This window comes from Cryptosporidium bovis (genome assembly GCF_009768925.1).
Source record: "Cryptosporidium bovis isolate 45015 chromosome Unknown contig_30, whole genome shotgun sequence".
NCBI classification, from domain to species: domain Eukaryota; phylum Apicomplexa; class Conoidasida; order Eucoccidiorida; family Cryptosporidiidae; genus Cryptosporidium; species Cryptosporidium bovis.
Window position 1 is genome coordinate 1 of NW_027125049.1, and position 17021 is coordinate 17021.

Sequence of the window (17021 nt, forward strand, 5' to 3'; positions counted from 1 at the left end):
TTATTTTTTATATTGCCATTAATATCCAATTCAAGTATATAAAACCTCAAAGACACTACCTATATTATTATGTGCGCTCGATTTATATATATATATATATATATATATATATATATATTTATATATATATATATATATATATGCATATATATATATATATAAATACAAGCACCTTGGTTGTAAATTATATGTACTAATGTAATTTGCATATACGTCAAACTTATTTGTTTCACAACCTAAACAGTGAATGTAATATCGTCAATTACAAAGAATGTGTTAAACAAAATATTTATTACAGTTTACGACATTAAGTTGTTTGTTCAGGAAACAAAGATACTACAAATATTTGTGCCCTCTACTTTTACAAACATGTTGATTTCTCTTAAATGATAAACCTTAACAGGAGGAAACAAAGAGAAAAAACATCCTAAAGAATGTTACACAACTGCAACCACTTATTTTGAGAGGATGTCAATTTGCGACAACTAAAATCTTCTGATGGTGTTGTTAAACAAAAAATCACACTACTTCGCCTCATTATTTAATTGAGAATCACCCGTCACATTAACTAAGACAAAATAGATTGATCACCATTTTCTACTCTACCGCATTATCTCACTCTACATGTTCTCTCTCTTCTTAAAGTGTATTTTTTTGTTTCAATTATAGCAAAGATTAACTACTCGAGTATCTATCTAAATATTTGTTTTGGTTCTATGAACACGTTCTACATAGCTTCAATGTTTGAGGTTATTTAGTGTATAAATTCATATTAGCATTTATATGCATAAGTAATTGTGAAATACAAGTTACCGAGCTTGTTTTCACTCTTACACTGACGTAGAAACACAATTGGGACTGTTTAGAATTACACAATATTAATCCCACTTCCCCCTGATTCACTGAAATATCTAGTATATAGCCTGTGGCATATCTCACCCTATTTCGAATATAAACTCCATGAATTAAATGTAAATGAATACAGTTTTCGGCGCCATAATCATAAAACAACACTGGTACAAATCTATTATCTACCCACAAAAAAAATAAAGCAAATGATACGTAAATTAATAATATAAAGCTAGGTGGTGAGTGCAAGTTTATTATTATTTATTCGGAGACCAGTGCATTTATGAGATAGAATATCTGAAGCTCCTGAGTTTTGTTCATCGTATTCCCTAAACAAGAACAGTAACTAAGGATAAATAAGTTCAAAAAAATAATGTGGTCTGAATGACGGTAGTGTTGGTGAACAGATTTGTGAATTATAACGAGACAAAAATAGAGTGAAAGGAGTTATTTTTTGACATTCAATGTTTCTTTTTGAGTAAAATGCAAACTCTGAATCATAAATATATTTAAGGGGTGAATATAACATAATTAGAAAAAAAATGCCTAAAAAAAGTCAAGATAAATACGACCATCTAGTGAAAATTTTATTATTGGGAGATAGTTCTGTAGGGAAGTCAAGTTTGTTACTAAGGTTTTGCGAAAAAAAATTTGGAAGTAATTACACGTTGACAATAGGAATAGATTTCGAAACTAGAATAGTTGAGAATGGAGGCAAAAGATATAAGCTTCAAATATGGGATACGGCAGGACAAGAAAGGTTTAGAACGATAACTCCTGCTTATTTTAGAAGTGCTATGGGTGTGATATTGGTTTATGATATAACAAGTATAGAGTCTTTTGAGAGCTTGGATTATTGGACTGGGATACTTGACGAATATTCGAGGAGTGATTTGGTTAAAGTTGTCGTTGGAAATAAGTTGGACTTATATTTCGCTAGACAAGTTGATGAACATAAAGGGAAAAGCTTTGCCGACAAAATAGGTGCTCCTTTTTTTGAATTGTCTGCTAAGAATAACCACTCAAATGTGGTGGACGAACCATTCTTAGTCATAATTGAAAAATTAATAAATTCCGGCCAGTTTCTTCCGTTGATGACTGTTTTCGATGGCAAACATAAAAAGAAAAGAAAATTTGTCCTTTCTAAAAATCATGATTCCAATTTTTATAGACTAAAATCCGAGCATAATATCGACGAATGCCTTCTTTCTGGTAACAATGATGCTGGCGACACTGACGACAAAGACAGTCGCAATCAAGGCAACCAGGATAAGTTTGAGAAGGAAAGCAATAACAAAATGAGCGAAAAAAAGCGGAAAGATAAAAAAAACAAAAATATGAAAGGAAAGGAAAAGAAAAATGAAGACCGAAACTGCGATAGTAGTAGCAGTTTCAGTAGTTTGGATGAAAGCAACTACAAGGTCAATTTGAACTCGAAGTATCAGGAGTGTTGCTGATTTATTCACATTTAAACCTACTCAGACCAACTAAATGAGTGTACTTTTTTTCATCACTTTTTTTTCAATCACCCTAGAATCATTAGATGGACATCTGACATGCAAAATCTATAAAAACGGAAAAGGCGCCATGCCCGTGCATGATAGGTACCCATGTTATTAATACGTAAAGTAACATAAGATAAAGAATAAGGAAAAAAACTGGGAAGGGAAAAAATAAAGGTTAGGAAATAGGTGTGTGTGAAATATTTGCTTTATGTGAGAGAATAGACTATTAGGAACGCAAAATTGAATAGGGAAAAGGTTGCAAATAATTTGCAGATCGGATAATAGGGAGGATACCGCAAGGAAAAGAATATTAGCACTCAATAAATATCATTGTTGCGACTTCGATACCCTATAAGAGGTCAGTTTAAATTTTTTGCACAATTAAGTAGCATTCAAAGAAATAAATTATAATGAAAGAGGCATGTACGGAAAAATATCAAGGGATGCAGAGTAATTGGGGCGAAACAATACTAGCAGAGGCTAAGCAAAAGGGTCCGATTTTGTTTTCAGGGACTGATTGGGTTGTCGTTCCTTTGGATTCGCTTTCACCATCACGAAGATCGATTATTCATCCAATAAGTCAAAGATTAGCAGTTGTGGAGAACACGGCCTTAGTTGACGGACTTTTTGGAAGGATATGGGAATTTCCAAAGTGCGAGAATGTAAGGGAGAGAAAGGTGACTAGAGGAGACCAATTTGTGGGAGACTCGAGGATAGATTTTCAGTGGAACAAAACGGAGAGAACGCTTTGTAGGGTGTGTGGAAAACATATTTTAAAGCAAAAGTTCGCAACTGAACATTATCAAAGGTCACCAACATGTTGGAGATTGGTAATGAAGCACATAGGTATAATTGACTTCGATTCTAATCAGGGGCTTGTAGGAGGTTCTCCTAGTCCCAAAAACACTGTTTCATATAAAACAGAGGAAGCAGTTGTGAGTTACAAATCATCTAAAAATGGAAACGTAGGTGCAAATTCTCCATCACTATGTTCAACATCCCTATTGCCTCATTCTTCTTCCACTGCGACTTCATCCTCTTCATCACCACCATACTCTCCTGTTTCTCCCAGACAAACAGTTCGCGATAAAAAACAAGCATTCTCTGCGGAACAGTTAGGGGGAGGAGTACAAGATACAGGTACGACTAGAATTCCAGTTTCTGGATTTTTAGCGGCAGACAATTCTAACGTTAATAGCACAGAGGCAATCTCTGGAGTGTATATCCCAACATCGAATGTGGAGTACATTTTGCAAGATAAAAGCATGAACATGTTCAGGACCGCAACCAAGAGAGTATACGAGGAATTAATGAAATTCAGAGGCTCTGGAGGTACTGGTATCAATTTTAATATGAAAGACATAGATGAGGATTCCATAGAATTGGGAATAGAAAGCAGTTCAAAATTTGATTCTGGAATTGTGGAAAATATAATGGGTGAGACAAGGAATATTGAAACGAGAAATCAAGACGAAATTGTTGGTAACGTAAGCAATGGCGATGGAAGTGTAATTGATGTAAACAGAAACGACTTACTACTTTTGGGAAACAGCGATACAGATAATGGTGATAATAACAATATTGAATTTTCGAATAGAGACGAGAAGAATGGATTTTTAAGTAGAAACTTTCTAAGATTTCCTGGTATTCATGGATCAGAGGAACCATATTTGTTGATATCTTCGATACTGCCAAACGTATTCCCCTCAATATCACATAGACCTCTTCCAGTTAATGTTTGTTACATCAAATTGACTTTCAACTGGCATGGAGCAAGACTCGTGAGAGATTTATGGGCCTTGGATTGCGAATTGCTCGTAGATTGGGGTGATGGAGTGCTCACACAAGCCAGAAGATTTACCCTTAGAGAGCTGGGTGAGCCACCTGAAGCAGATAATGAAATGAGAAACATATATTCACAGGGATTTGCTTATTTAAAGTGCTTTGTACCGCATAAACCACCAGGTAGGGCTGATATTAAAATAAGAATACCAAAGTCATTATGGGAATACTGGGAAGCCTTTTCTAATGACAAAAATAACGTTGTTATGTTCCACTCTCCGCAGGTTTTTGCTTCAAATCAAATTGGCAATGTTGTATTTGACAGCTCTAATTCCAATAATATCTGTGTTGGCTTAAATGTTGTAAATAAGATTCACAATAATGATAATATGAACAACTCTGGTATTGTTGGACCGATCAGTGAAGGTAATGGCAGTGGTTATGTAAATCAGAATAGAAAGGCAGTACCTTACTCCTCCAAAAATACTGGAGGAAAAAAAATTGATACAAGCTTTGACAATGTTTGTAAAAACCATAATGCATCTAACTGTTCTTGTCAGAATGTAGTAGACAAAAGAATGCTGAACCGAGAATAACTAAAATTGTAATTTAATACTACTACTTTTGTATTTGTTTTTACCCCTAATTCCATTTCCTTTACAATGTATATTTTTAATACAATTATATCTTTTCAAAGAAAAGAAAACTGATTTTTCTATCACATCTTAAAAAACCAGATAAAGATATCGATTTGAATTTATACTCGTTAACTATATAGCTTTTCTAAACTCCTCCAATTACTTGCGAAGATGGATTTAGCTGTTTTATTTATAATAAACAGTAGATCCTCAGTAACTTGTTTACAATTATGACAATTTGCACAAACAAAGATGGGAAAAACAGATAATAGGAAAATTTCCAACTGAATTGGAAAGTTTAGTAAAAATGAAGAAGACTATTTACCTTTTAGTACAAAATTTAAAGATATCAAGATTAATTTTTACTTATATTTTGATTAATTAAAATACTTAGTTCCACTTAAATATAACCAAAATCAAAAGAAAATCATGTTGCTAATTTATTTGCTTTATTAAAATTTACCATTTTACAGTGACTCTAAATCACACCCCTGGAATGAAACTCATTGAATGTTCTCAGAGTAACTACATTTCCCTCAGAATCCTCCATCTCCAAACCATTTTGCTCATCAAAAAGTTTGTCCTTAGCTTGGTTGCAAAGGGACGAATAAAGCTCCAAAGCATCAGATATCCTTGTGATTTCCTTGAAATGACTTGTATTCGGAATTCCCAAAGCATTGAGAGCATTTGAGTGTCTTGCTTCCTGAAAATGTCTCTCAAATGCTCTTCTTCCCCAATAGCTACAGTTGCCACATATTTCACATTTAAACTCTATTCCTAAACCATTTAATTTATATAACCAATATGGCATAGGTCTGCCATCTGGACCCAAAGGTAACTTCAATGGATTATAAACCTTATTTTGTAATTCCTCAAAGTCATCGTCCTCATCCTCATCCTCGTAATTTTCACCATGATGTTCTTCATTATTAAACTCTTCCTTTTTGTCGTTTTTTTTGCTTTTTAACTCAAATATCAGCTCATTTAATCCCTTGAAATTGTCTTTGAAATTTTCATCTAATTCCAATTCTTCTTTTGTACTACTTTGTAATCTATTTACAAACTCGATCGCCTCCCTTCTTTCTCTAAACAAATACTGAGAGTATTTAGATATGAAAAATTCAGCCCTTGAAATCTTCTTATCTTCACTTATGCTGGAAATTTTTTTGTTTGTCAACTCCTCTTCACTTAAGGAATTAAATTCATTTTTCTTTTTCATATAGGATTTACTTTTAATATGCGAGTCATATGTTCCCTGAGAAAAGAACAGCTTGTCAAACGGTCTGGAATAGAACTCCATTTCGTAGGTTGGTATTACCCAATCTTTAAGCATACCTTTGCTCCAATTACTTTCGAACGTCCTCTCTAACTCATCTTCGATAGACTTTTTATTCAACAAAGGGTGAGACTTCATGAAAAAGTCGCTCAAGTAACCGAGCAGTCTTGTTGTGTATTCTTCATACTCAGAATTCCTATACTTAAAGTACCTAGGAATGGTTGAAAAGTTGTCATAACTCCTCAAGTATGCATCTAATCCTATTTCCTCAAATACAATTGTATTGTTTTCTATTTCTCCAATATTTCTCCCCTTTCTTCTCAACCTCTCAATTTCTACATCTATGAAAGAAGACTCGCGATAATTTCTAAGCTTTTTTAAGTTAATAAATCTGTTGTAATGCTCTTCCAAATACAATCTACGTCCTAAGTCTTCCTCTGGGAGAAATATACTGTCTAGCAAACTAGCTCCTTTTTCAAGCATGTCTGCCACTCTATTTTCTGCAATGTTGTGTTTGTCATTACTCCCATTTTCAAAATTTCTTTCGGAAATCAAAGAATTCAACATTGTACTCCCTTCTGAAACCCCAATTAATGCTGTTTTTATGGATGTATAGTAATTACTCCAAACTCCCTTCCAACTGTCATTTTTATTTGCGTCTGAAATAAACAAAATAGTTAATCACAAAGCCCAAAAACAATTAAATACAGTGGGACACTCTTATCCCACCTACTGTCGCCGGAATCCCCAATCACTATGTAACTGAGTGTAAAAGCAAAACAGCCAAATAAAGAATCAAGCAAAAAAAACCAAAGAACAAATAAATAAATAGACTTACCTTCCCCTCCCAAATGAGAAATCTCCCTTCTGCGTTCTCCAGAAGAGTCAAAAAATAAATCCAGTATCAAATTCGAATTTCCTTGTATTTCCTCAGCTAAACAATAATTCAACGGGAATTAGTTATAAACAAACTCTTAATTAGAGGCCACAGGAACTTGGACTCATTCAAGCTAAAAATATAGACTTACCTATTCTTTTTATTGTTGTTTGAATTATCAAAGATGTTACATGATCTCTCGGAAGCTTTTCAAACAGTATAACAAGTGCTCTCTCCAGAAACTCCGTATCTTCACAAAGTGATCTACATCTCTCCAGAATAAATGAACTCATTATCCACAACCAGCATTAATTTCGTCTTTTTTAACATTTATATAACAGGTACCCCTAGACTATTAACTTCGTTTTCGGCGGGAAAATGTGAGATCAAAAAAGGCAAATGTATTTTGGCCCCGTGATATGTTTACCTTTTAAACAAGTGTAAAGGGAAAAGTAAATAGAAAAGGATCGAAAATAATTCTATCCAGTTAGAGGTAATTTGAGGGGATAAATAAGAAGGTATCGTGGATAGACACCTAGTTTTTGTACTTTTTCTCTTTATCTAAAGATTGATTGGTCATAATGAGAGAAGAAAGAGGAAAATTGAGTTCATTCAGGGAGTTTTTCATTAAGAGAAAGACATCTGCAGTATTTGGAGCCACTATACTTATTATTGGTAATGTTGTTTCGAAATCCCTGAGCTTTTTCATAAACATTTACATTGCAAGGAAAATAGATTCGAGTCTGTTTGGGGTGGGATTTGTGAGTATAGCTTTAATAACGACGCTTTCACAATCATTAAATAAAAAATGTTTCAGAAGAGTGGCTCTCCATGATGTAAACACGCAAAGAAACGACCTAAAAATGCAGAGCAGTGTAAATGTTAGTTGGTTATCTGTGTTGTCTACAATGACACTATCAACATTACTATGTGTTATATGGATATATAGGCCACCGGAAAACGTGTTAAGTAGGCCAGAACTTATGGGCAGTTACTCTGCTTCTGTTATTTTAGCAGGGTTTTCTTCTGTCATTGAGTCTCTTGTTGAACCATTGATATTTGATTTAATTAAAAAGGATTTGGTCTTTATGAGGAGTTTTGTTGAGATATTATCAGGGATTTCCAGAAGTTTAGTTCTACTTTATGCGGTTAGATCAGAAAGAAAAAACTTGGATATTCTTTATTTTCCTCTTGGACAACTTACTTATTCAATTGTTTACCTGTTATTTACTTTGTTAATTTGTACGTTCTCGTCTTCGTGGTTTATGGGTGAAAACCAAGCAGAAGGTACAAGAAATGGCAATTCTGTTGGTAGGGATGAAATATCCAGCTTGCTTCCCAAAAAATTGAGAGATTACAGTATTAATTGTAATAACGGTTCCTTTTATTCTATTGGAAAAGAATTCACTCTTGAACAACACTCTAAACTACTTCGACAATTTTTTTTAACATGTATACAATCAACCATATTCCAAGAAGCAGATAAAATTTTAGTATTGAGCTTATTTTCATCAAAAGAATGGAGTAATTTTGGGATAATCTCAAACTTAGCGAATATAGCAACAAGGGTGTTCTTCTCTCCTATTGAGGATATAGCAACGGAAAGATTTAAAAACATTAAATTTAACTTCAAATCAAAGAATGTAATTGGACATATAAGCACACAACTTTCACCATTAAGACAACTATTATTTATAACTACCTGCATAGGCGTAAATGCCATATCATTTGGGCCTCCTATATCTTCTGAATTAATTAATATTATATATGGACCAAAATGGGTAAATCAGAATAATATTTTGCTGTTCTCAGCCAATTTATACCTACTTTCTCTTTTGTCACTTCATGGAATTATGGAGTCTCTATTATTTTCACTTGGAGGTGTATTACAAGTTTCAAAGTATAGAAAAATGTCTCTTGGTCTCTTTTTTATTCATATATTTAATATATTCATTTTTCGTGATAAAGGTTGTATTGCTATTTTATTTAGTAATAGTTTTACTCTTACTACACAAATTATTTACTGTTTTTCATTTATATTTTCCCTTATTAAACCAGCTTTTAACGATAAGAATAAACTACTTCAGCTAGTTAGAAGCATTCCTATATTATTCATTGAAAATGATTCGAGACCTATTTATTTGCTGGTCATTTTTGGTGGAATTGTACAAAGACTCACTCTCTTTTTTATAAAAAATCTTAATCATTCAAAGACAATACCGAACAACCCAATTTTTATATTTATTGTGAGCTTTGCCATTGCATTGTTCACTTCAATAGCTTCTATACCTCCATTTCTTAAGATCCTCAAAACAACACAATTAACAAATACTCACTGAATTCAAATTATATGATGTAATGTTGTTTAATGGCGTATATTAGTTCCCTGGATAATTCTTTAGTATTAACTATCACAAAAGAGACCTCCATTTTTCACAATACATATCATATATTTTGTCTATTAATTTATACTTTTGTTCAAATTCTGTGACTCACCCTACATTTTTAATCACACAGTCTCTTTAAAGACACACTGTCTTGCATATAATCATAGCAAGTTATCTATTTTTCCTCTTCTCCTTCCCTCATTGCCAACATGCATTTATGAGGTAGAATTTAAGTATTTTTATAAATAGTACCGCCGGCGCCACAGTCTGTATTATTTTCAATTGTATTAGGTACCAATAAAACTAAAGAATAAGATCTGTTTTGTTTTAGTATCAAAAAATAATAGCGAGTCAAGAAAACATACTGTTCACAGGTAATTAATATAATATATATCTTTCATTTGTTTTCTCTCCTTTTTTCCAGATATTATATGTTTGTTTGTATTAAGTATATATGCACAAACATTTTACCAATTACCTGGGTAGAATAATAAACCGGTGATTTTACTTTTTCAGAGGAGGAAGACACGGTTATTCTATTATTGGTGAAGTTGGTGTAAAAAAAGGATTTATTATTTTATTTATTTGGTTTTATCCGGAATCCTCAGATCAGATGAGTAAAAAAGATCTCTCTGATGAGGCAGCATTAATTGTTGGATTCAGAGTAGATAAAAAGTCGATCCGTGGTTGGAATCAACATAATCAGGAAAATGCTAACAAAGAAATAGAGACGGGTGGTGACAGTGGTCATAACAAAAGTACAAGAAAATTTGTGAACAAGAATACGTCCAATATAAATAATGTACAAAATTCGAACTCCTTTATTACATTCAATGGATATGGTGATATAACAACGAACATTAATAATATCAATTATGAAAACAGTAACGGTGGTGGCAATTTTCAATCAGAAGTTGATTTGGCGTCGGAAGGAAGGATGGAAGAATGGTACAAAGCTCAATACTTTGACTATTATTTCAAATCATACAAGGCAAATGGATTGGATGATACAACCTCTTCTCAGTATGCTCACACTTGTGTATCTGAATTAGAAAAGTCAGGTTATATTAAAAATGCGATCAAAAGTCAAAAGGGACCTAGTGTGGACAATAATGACACTAAAACAGTAAATTTTGACAATGATGGCGATAAAAATTCAAAGAAGAACGGAATGAGGAAGAGAAGAAGTGCTTTCTCCCCTAATGGCAATAATAATAACAACCAAAAACTCCAAAATTGGATCTATAAACTTATGAGCACTTACAGATCAAATGGAGCATCAGAGGAGGATGTAGAATGGAACAAAAAACTTTCCTGTTACTCAAAATATATTTTTGATAAGTGCAAAGCTTCAAACAAAAGTATTGACTGGGATCTCCAGAAACTTCCAAATAGAGAAGTAATCCAAAACTTCAAAATTAAACAAGAAATGGAAGTGGGACATAAAAAGCAAGAATTACAGCAGTTACCACAAGTTTACAATTTTTCTTTTTCTGGTAATTTAAACCAAAATGATCTAAACAACATTCAATCAGACGTAGTCGACGTTCAAAGATTTGATCTTAACTCTCAGTCCCCAATTGGCAATAGCAATTGTAAAACAAGAAAGAGATTTACGTCGAGATTTGAATCATTAAATGGTAACGATAAAAACGACGAGACGACGAGTGCTAAATCAGGTAAAGAAATTGAATTTCAAAAGAGTAAAAAAGTTAAAGAAAACGGGAAAAAAACGAGAAAATTGAATGTATATATCAATCCATGTGAAGGTGAATCAAATAACAAAAAAGATTCACGCAATAGCAGTTATATTCTAGATGCAGACGGAAATAAAAGACTTTCTTGGAAACAAATTCTTGCTTTGGGAAGGAGCACTGAAAAGATTATCGGTTTATCAACTGCTTTAGAGAAGCCATATCTTCGTTTAACTGCCTCCCCGGATCCAAATATGGTTAGACCCGAGAATATCCTCAAAAAGTCACTGGAATTTGTGTTAAGCAACTATTTGAATCATAACTTTGGATCAATATCTTCAACATGCAAATATTTAGGTGATAATAAAAGAACCAACGATAATAATGAACGCAAAAAAAAGTATGATTGGAAATATCTTGAAGAACAATTTAGATCCATAAGACAAGATTTAACTGTTCAAGGCATTAAAAATAACTTTACAATCCAGGTTTATGAAATGAACGGTAGAATTGCACTTGAAAATCATGATCTTGGACAATTCAATCAATGCCAAGCTCGTCTTAAAGAGTTGTATTCGCTAAATTTTGTTGAATTTGAGCACTCGAATAGAGAAGAATTTCTTTGTTATTATATAATTTATGTTACTCTTCAAAATATGAAGACTGACATTATTAGAGTATTAGATGAAGTCCAACAATATAAAACATATAGAGGCATTAAATTTGCTCTTCAAATCTCAAAATCTGTTATGGATGGCAATTATAGAAGGTACTTTAGGTTACGTAAGAACGCTCCTTGGGAATCCGGACATCTTTTAGATATTTTCAGAAACAGACAGCTATTAATAGCTCTTACCACTATGACTAAGGCTTTCAGATTTATTGAAATACCACTCATTACACTTTCTTTGGGGTTTAATTCAAACATTGAATGTGTTTCATTCCTTAAATCACAAAATGCTATCTTTACTGATAATTTTGATAGTAATAGCAATATTAATCTTGAATTACTTAAACTCGATTGCAAATCAAGCTTCCCAATTTTCTCGTCCTCACCTTTACTTTTAAATAGAAAAGTTCAGGCACTTGGATAATCTTTAGATATAACAATTTTTACATTATTATTATTTATATTAATTATTTGTTTATTCTTTATTGTTCTATGTAAATGTTATATAATATGAAAATTCGTTTTTTGTACCTTAAGTTTTCGAATTTGACATAAACATTTTGCAATAAATTCCATTCAAATTTATTAACTTAATTATCGACAGATAAACAGTAGGAAAAATGAATTTTGTTTGCTATTATGCTTTTATAACTTATTAAACTTACCTCTTCGTGACTCCCTTCTTCTACAACTTTACTTCCATTGTTGTCGTAATCATCAGATAACATTATTATCCTATCACATTTTGTTACTGTATTTAATCTATGCGTAATTAATATTACTGTTGATTTCATTTCTTTTAAATAAGTCTCTACTGATTCCATTATCAACTTTTCGTTCTTTATGTCCAACGCTGATGTTGGTTCATCTAAAATCAATATTGGTGACTTCTTCAAAAATGCTCTTGCTAAATTAATTCTTTGTTTTTGTCCAATTGATAACTCTACTCCTCCCTCACCAACCTTTTTAAACATCGGATAAAAATTTAAAAGTAAATGATTTATTGTTTAACACGAAAGTAAAAAACAAATTGAATACTTACCTTTGTCTTAAGTCCTTGGGGAAATTTTTCAACAAACTCAATAATTTGTGCTCTTTTTGATGCCTCCTCTATTTCCTCCATGCTCGAGTGTAAATTTCCCAATCTTATATTATCTTCAATTGTTCCAGAAAACAATATCGGATTTTGTTGAACATAAGAAAAAGACATTCTAAGCTCTCTTACGTCCAATTCTTCAATATCTATATCACCTATCATTATTTTTGATTTAATACGCTTTTCAATATTTTTCGATTGATTATTATTGTCAATACAATCATTTATTTCTTTGCTAAACGGTAATGGATGGTTATTATTTGAAGGTATCGAAAATTCATTCAAGTTATAAAATCTTTCCAATAATTCCAGTATTGTACTCTTTCCACATCCACTTTTACCAACCAATGCAACAAACTCGCCACTTTTTATATTAAATGTTAGATTTGATAATATTAATTTATTAATATCATCATAATAGCTAAAACTAATATTTATGAACGATATACTCCCGTTTTTTATTATATTTTTATGGTTTATATCCAATCCACCATTCATATCATCAAATAATTTTAAATTTTCTGGTGAGACATTCTTAAAATCTTTTATCTCAAAGAAATTTTTTATTCTATTAAAACGCTTATTATAATTTTGTTTAAGGATCGAATCTTTTCTTTTTCTGATTTGCTTTCCTCCCAAAAATTCTGTATTACACCTTTCTTCCATATTTACAAATGATTTATTGTTAACTTTTGGTACTCTGTCTATTATAGAGAATAATTTATTTGCTGATAACCTTGCTTTCTTTTTATCTGTACCGTATACTTGTGATCTACATACTGATGCAGCTGTTAGTACCAATGATAATATCGTCTGTACAAGATCACCCAAACTTAATTTTTCACTTATTGTCATTTTACTACCATACCAAAGTCCAAACGTTTGTGCAATATTTTGTATTGCTTGTCCAAGCCCCCAACAAATTCCAAGCAAATTAGCGTCAAAAACTCCTTTAATATATTCATACCTCGTACTTCTTCTATATTTTGCAATAAATTTACCCTCAAGATTGAATATTTTTATAATACTATGCATTTGCATTACTTCCTGTAAATAATTAATTGACGGTACTCGCTCATTTTCATTATTAATTCCATAGTTATTATCATCATTGTTTTTACTTAAATCTCTATTTGCACTTCCTTTCAATATTTTTGACTGAGCAAAACCTGTTGGAATTAACAAAATAAAGAAACCCAAAATAGCAAATGTAATCTCAACCGAACCTGTAAAAGATATAACAAAACCAAGTATTACTGTCACTACATTTTGTGTGTACAATCCAATATTCTCACCCACAATACTTTTTGCCAATCTTGTATCTTCTGAAAGCATTTCACAAAGTTCTAAAGTGTTATTGTCATGATTTTCGAAGAATGATATATCTTGATATAACATTGAATAAAATGATTCTGCTCTTAATCTTTTTACAAGTTTTTCTCCTGATATTTGCAAAAATGAATTTTGTGAAAATGTCATTAAAAATATTAGTATAGCCAATAATAGAAAGTATAAACTGTAATTTCCAGTTTCAGATCTTACCAAATCAGATGTTGGCAATATTGCAGATGTAACAAATCTTCCTATTAAAAAACCCATTAATGGAAAGGTTGCTCCTTGTATTGAAGCCGAAAGTATTCCTAATATTAAATAATGTATATCCTTTTTCATTAACAATAACAGTTTAAATAATGATACTTTTGGTAATCGTACTGAGAATGTTTTAATATTATCATTAAATATGTCTTTCATCATTAATGAATAGTCGTTAGTATCTCTTTGATTTATTAACGGTTTACTCAAGCTTTCTAAACTATTAGATATAGAATTATCATAAAAGCTAAGGATTGTACTTCTTTTTGAGAATTCAGTCGTTAATTTTCTTAATGTTTTATCACTTTCCATTTTTTGTATTAACTTGTTATTTTCTTTATTGCTAACAGCACAATTTTCCAATCTATGCAATAAATTTGAATAAATACTATCCTTCATACCAAAAAGTTGGGAAATAGGCCCTTGTTCCATGATTTTCAATCCCAAATTATCATCATTACTGGAAAGGTTATCCAATATTATTATGTGATCGGAATGCTTAATTGACTGAACTCTGTGTGCAATCATAACAACCGTAATTTTGTTCTTCAAGACATGTTTAGTAAAACTTTCGACAAAAGACTCTTCCGTTTTTGCATCTAATCCTGAAGTGGCTTCATCTAATATAATTATTGACGAATTTCTTATTATTGCTCTTGCAATAGCTATTCTTTGTCTTTGTCCTCCGCTTAATAAACTTCCTTCATTTCCAACATATGTTTCCAATTTATTTGGGAATGAGTTGACAAATTCCCATGCCTGAGATATCTTCAATGCCTCTTCTATTTGACTTTCAGTTACGTTTGGATTTCCATATAATAGATTTTGTCTTATTGTTGTATTAAACAATTTACTTTCTTGATCTACCATCGTTATTTGCTCTCTTAAAAAATTTAAATCATATCTTTTTAGATCAATACCACCGATGCATATTTTACCTTCACTTGGATCATTCAATCTAAGTATTAATTTTAAAATGCTTGATTTTCCACATCCACTTGGTCCTAGTATAGATGTTATTTTACCATTTTTAATACTTAAATCAAAATCTTTTAATATCACTTTTGTTGTGCTTGGATATGTGAATGATACTTTTTTGAATTGTATATCACTTTTAAAGTCTTCAACTCTTATTGGTTCCTTTTGATTTCTTACTGTGGGATTTTTGTAGAGTGTTTTTAATTCATTAAATGCCAATGAAGCCCTCACTAAACTTCCTAATGAAGGAGTAGATTGACCAAGTGCTATCGAAGCATTTGTAATCACAAAAAAAATACTAATAACATTTGCCACAGTGAAACAATTCAAGTCGTCGAATGAGTTACATCCAGAATCCATTGATTCTGAAACCAGTATTCCACCGTACCAAAATCCGAGTGAATATGACGAAAAAACAATCAAAGAGACTAGTCCCATTCCAAGTGAAACTGATATTGAAGCCTTTTTACCAATTTTTTCAACATCTGAAATAAGTTCATAGTATTTGTTGAACATACATGACTCGAGACAATAGGATTTTACAAGTTTAATGTTTTTAAGTGTCTCAAACGCAATTGCCCCTGATCTTGAATATGCCTCTTTTGTATTTTTTCCCCATGATTTGTGTATTACCGTTATGAAGTATCCTGCCATTGCAACTAGTGGAAGAGAAGCTGACATAACCAAGGCCATTTTCCAACCTCTAATGAATCCAATAATAAATCCAAAGACAAATTGAGAAACATTTGATATTAATTGTGAGAATTTTATCCCATAACCTTCTTTTATTAAGGCAATATTTGAAATGAGTTTTGATGAAATATAAGATTCCTCATTTTGTGAATACCAACTCTCATCCATATATAACAAATATTTAAAGCACTCTCTTTTTATTTTTTTCACATAGTTCTCAGAGACTGATTCAAATAGTGATATTGAAAGCCATCCAGAAATAAACGAATTAAATGTTACCCCTATTAGATAATATATATTTTTTATAAATTCATCATATTGCTCGTTCGAATAGTTGCTATTTTGGGGTATTTTTTGTAAAGCTAAACCAAAAAATAACAAAAACAAGGGCACAGAAATACCATTTAAAATGCTAAACAAAAATCCGAATATTATCTTTAACATGTTTTCTCTATTTAAAAACGATATTTCTATTTTAACACATTCATTTGAATCACTTTTTGATTTTCCAGTTGTTTCCTTCATAATATCAACCTCTCCACATTCTTTTTTACTCATTTCCATTTCAACTCTACTCATTTGGACGCATGACTTAATTTAACACAAAATCTATTCTTTTAGATACATACTATAAATTTTTAATTTTATTATTTAATGATAATCCACAAAAATTGCTTTTTCTCTATTTGCATGCATAAGAAATATTGCATGCAAAAAGTTAAGAAAAAGGCGCCAATTGTTAGTGGAACTGGTCTTCATAATTTCCAAAACAAGGTTAAATGTGGGGTGTGTGTGTGGGTGGTGGTGAATTAATAAGTAGATTGACTAGAGCGTCACAATATATTGCTTTCGTTTTATGCCTGTCCGTTTTAATAATTCAATTACTAGTTTCTTTCTTTATCTTAATGTTGTCAAGTGCATGAATAATTTATTATAAAAAAACTACTCTCATTCTAGTAAAACTAAAGATCAAACCTAGACAC

The 17021-nt window shown here is 31.6% G+C and overlaps 7 protein-coding genes across 7 annotated transcripts; 4 read left to right on the forward strand and 3 right to left on the reverse strand.

Annotated features, from left to right (window-relative positions):
- Positions 1-1391: 1391 nt before the first annotated feature.
- Positions 1392-2306, forward strand: FG379_002351 (Ras family SEC4; the record flags this gene model as incomplete). The annotated part of the gene is made up of 1 exon (XM_067327681.1): positions 1392-2306. The coding sequence occupies one exon, from the start codon at positions 1392-1394 to the stop codon at positions 2304-2306; it is 915 nt and encodes a 304-aa protein (XP_067182087.1).
- Positions 2307-2764: 458 nt separating this feature from the next.
- FG379_002362 (putative apicomplexan-specific) lies at positions 2765-4732 on the forward strand (the record flags this gene model as incomplete). The annotated part of the gene is made up of 1 exon (XM_067327692.1): positions 2765-4732. One exon carries the CDS (start codon positions 2765-2767, stop codon positions 4730-4732), a length of 1968 nt encoding a protein of 655 aa, XP_067182098.1.
- A 520-nt stretch (positions 4733-5252) lies between these two features.
- FG379_002373 (uncharacterized protein) lies at positions 5253-7220 on the reverse strand (the record flags this gene model as incomplete). The annotated part of the gene is made up of 4 exons (XM_067327703.1): positions 5253-6709; positions 6784-6804; positions 6889-6984; positions 7079-7220. 4 exons carry the CDS (start codon positions 7218-7220, stop codon positions 5253-5255), a joined length of 1716 nt encoding a protein of 571 aa, XP_067182109.1.
- A 288-nt stretch (positions 7221-7508) lies between these two features.
- On the forward strand, positions 7509-9266 carry FG379_002384 (conserved hypothetical multi-pass transmembrane; the record flags this gene model as incomplete). The annotated part of the gene is made up of 1 exon (XM_067327714.1): positions 7509-9266. One exon carries the CDS (start codon positions 7509-7511, stop codon positions 9264-9266), a length of 1758 nt encoding a protein of 585 aa, XP_067182120.1.
- Positions 9267-9927: 661 nt separating this feature from the next.
- Positions 9928-12102, forward strand: FG379_002395 (SAC3 GANP domain; the record flags this gene model as incomplete). Its single annotated transcript, XM_067327725.1, has 1 exon — positions 9928-12102. One exon carries the CDS (start codon positions 9928-9930, stop codon positions 12100-12102), a length of 2175 nt encoding a protein of 724 aa, XP_067182131.1.
- A 166-nt stretch (positions 12103-12268) lies between these two features.
- FG379_002406 (ATP-binding cassette transporter) lies at positions 12269-12652 on the reverse strand (the record flags this gene model as incomplete). The annotated part of the gene is made up of 1 exon (XM_067327736.1): positions 12269-12652. The coding sequence occupies one exon, from the start codon at positions 12650-12652 to the stop codon at positions 12269-12271; it is 384 nt and encodes a 127-aa protein (XP_067182142.1).
- A 26-nt stretch (positions 12653-12678) lies between these two features.
- On the reverse strand, positions 12679-16617 carry FG379_002417 (ATP-binding cassette transporter; the record flags this gene model as incomplete). Its single annotated transcript, XM_067327747.1, has 1 exon — positions 12679-16617. The coding sequence occupies one exon, from the start codon at positions 16615-16617 to the stop codon at positions 12679-12681; it is 3939 nt and encodes a 1312-aa protein (XP_067182153.1).
- Between the last annotated feature and the right edge of the window lie 404 nt (positions 16618-17021).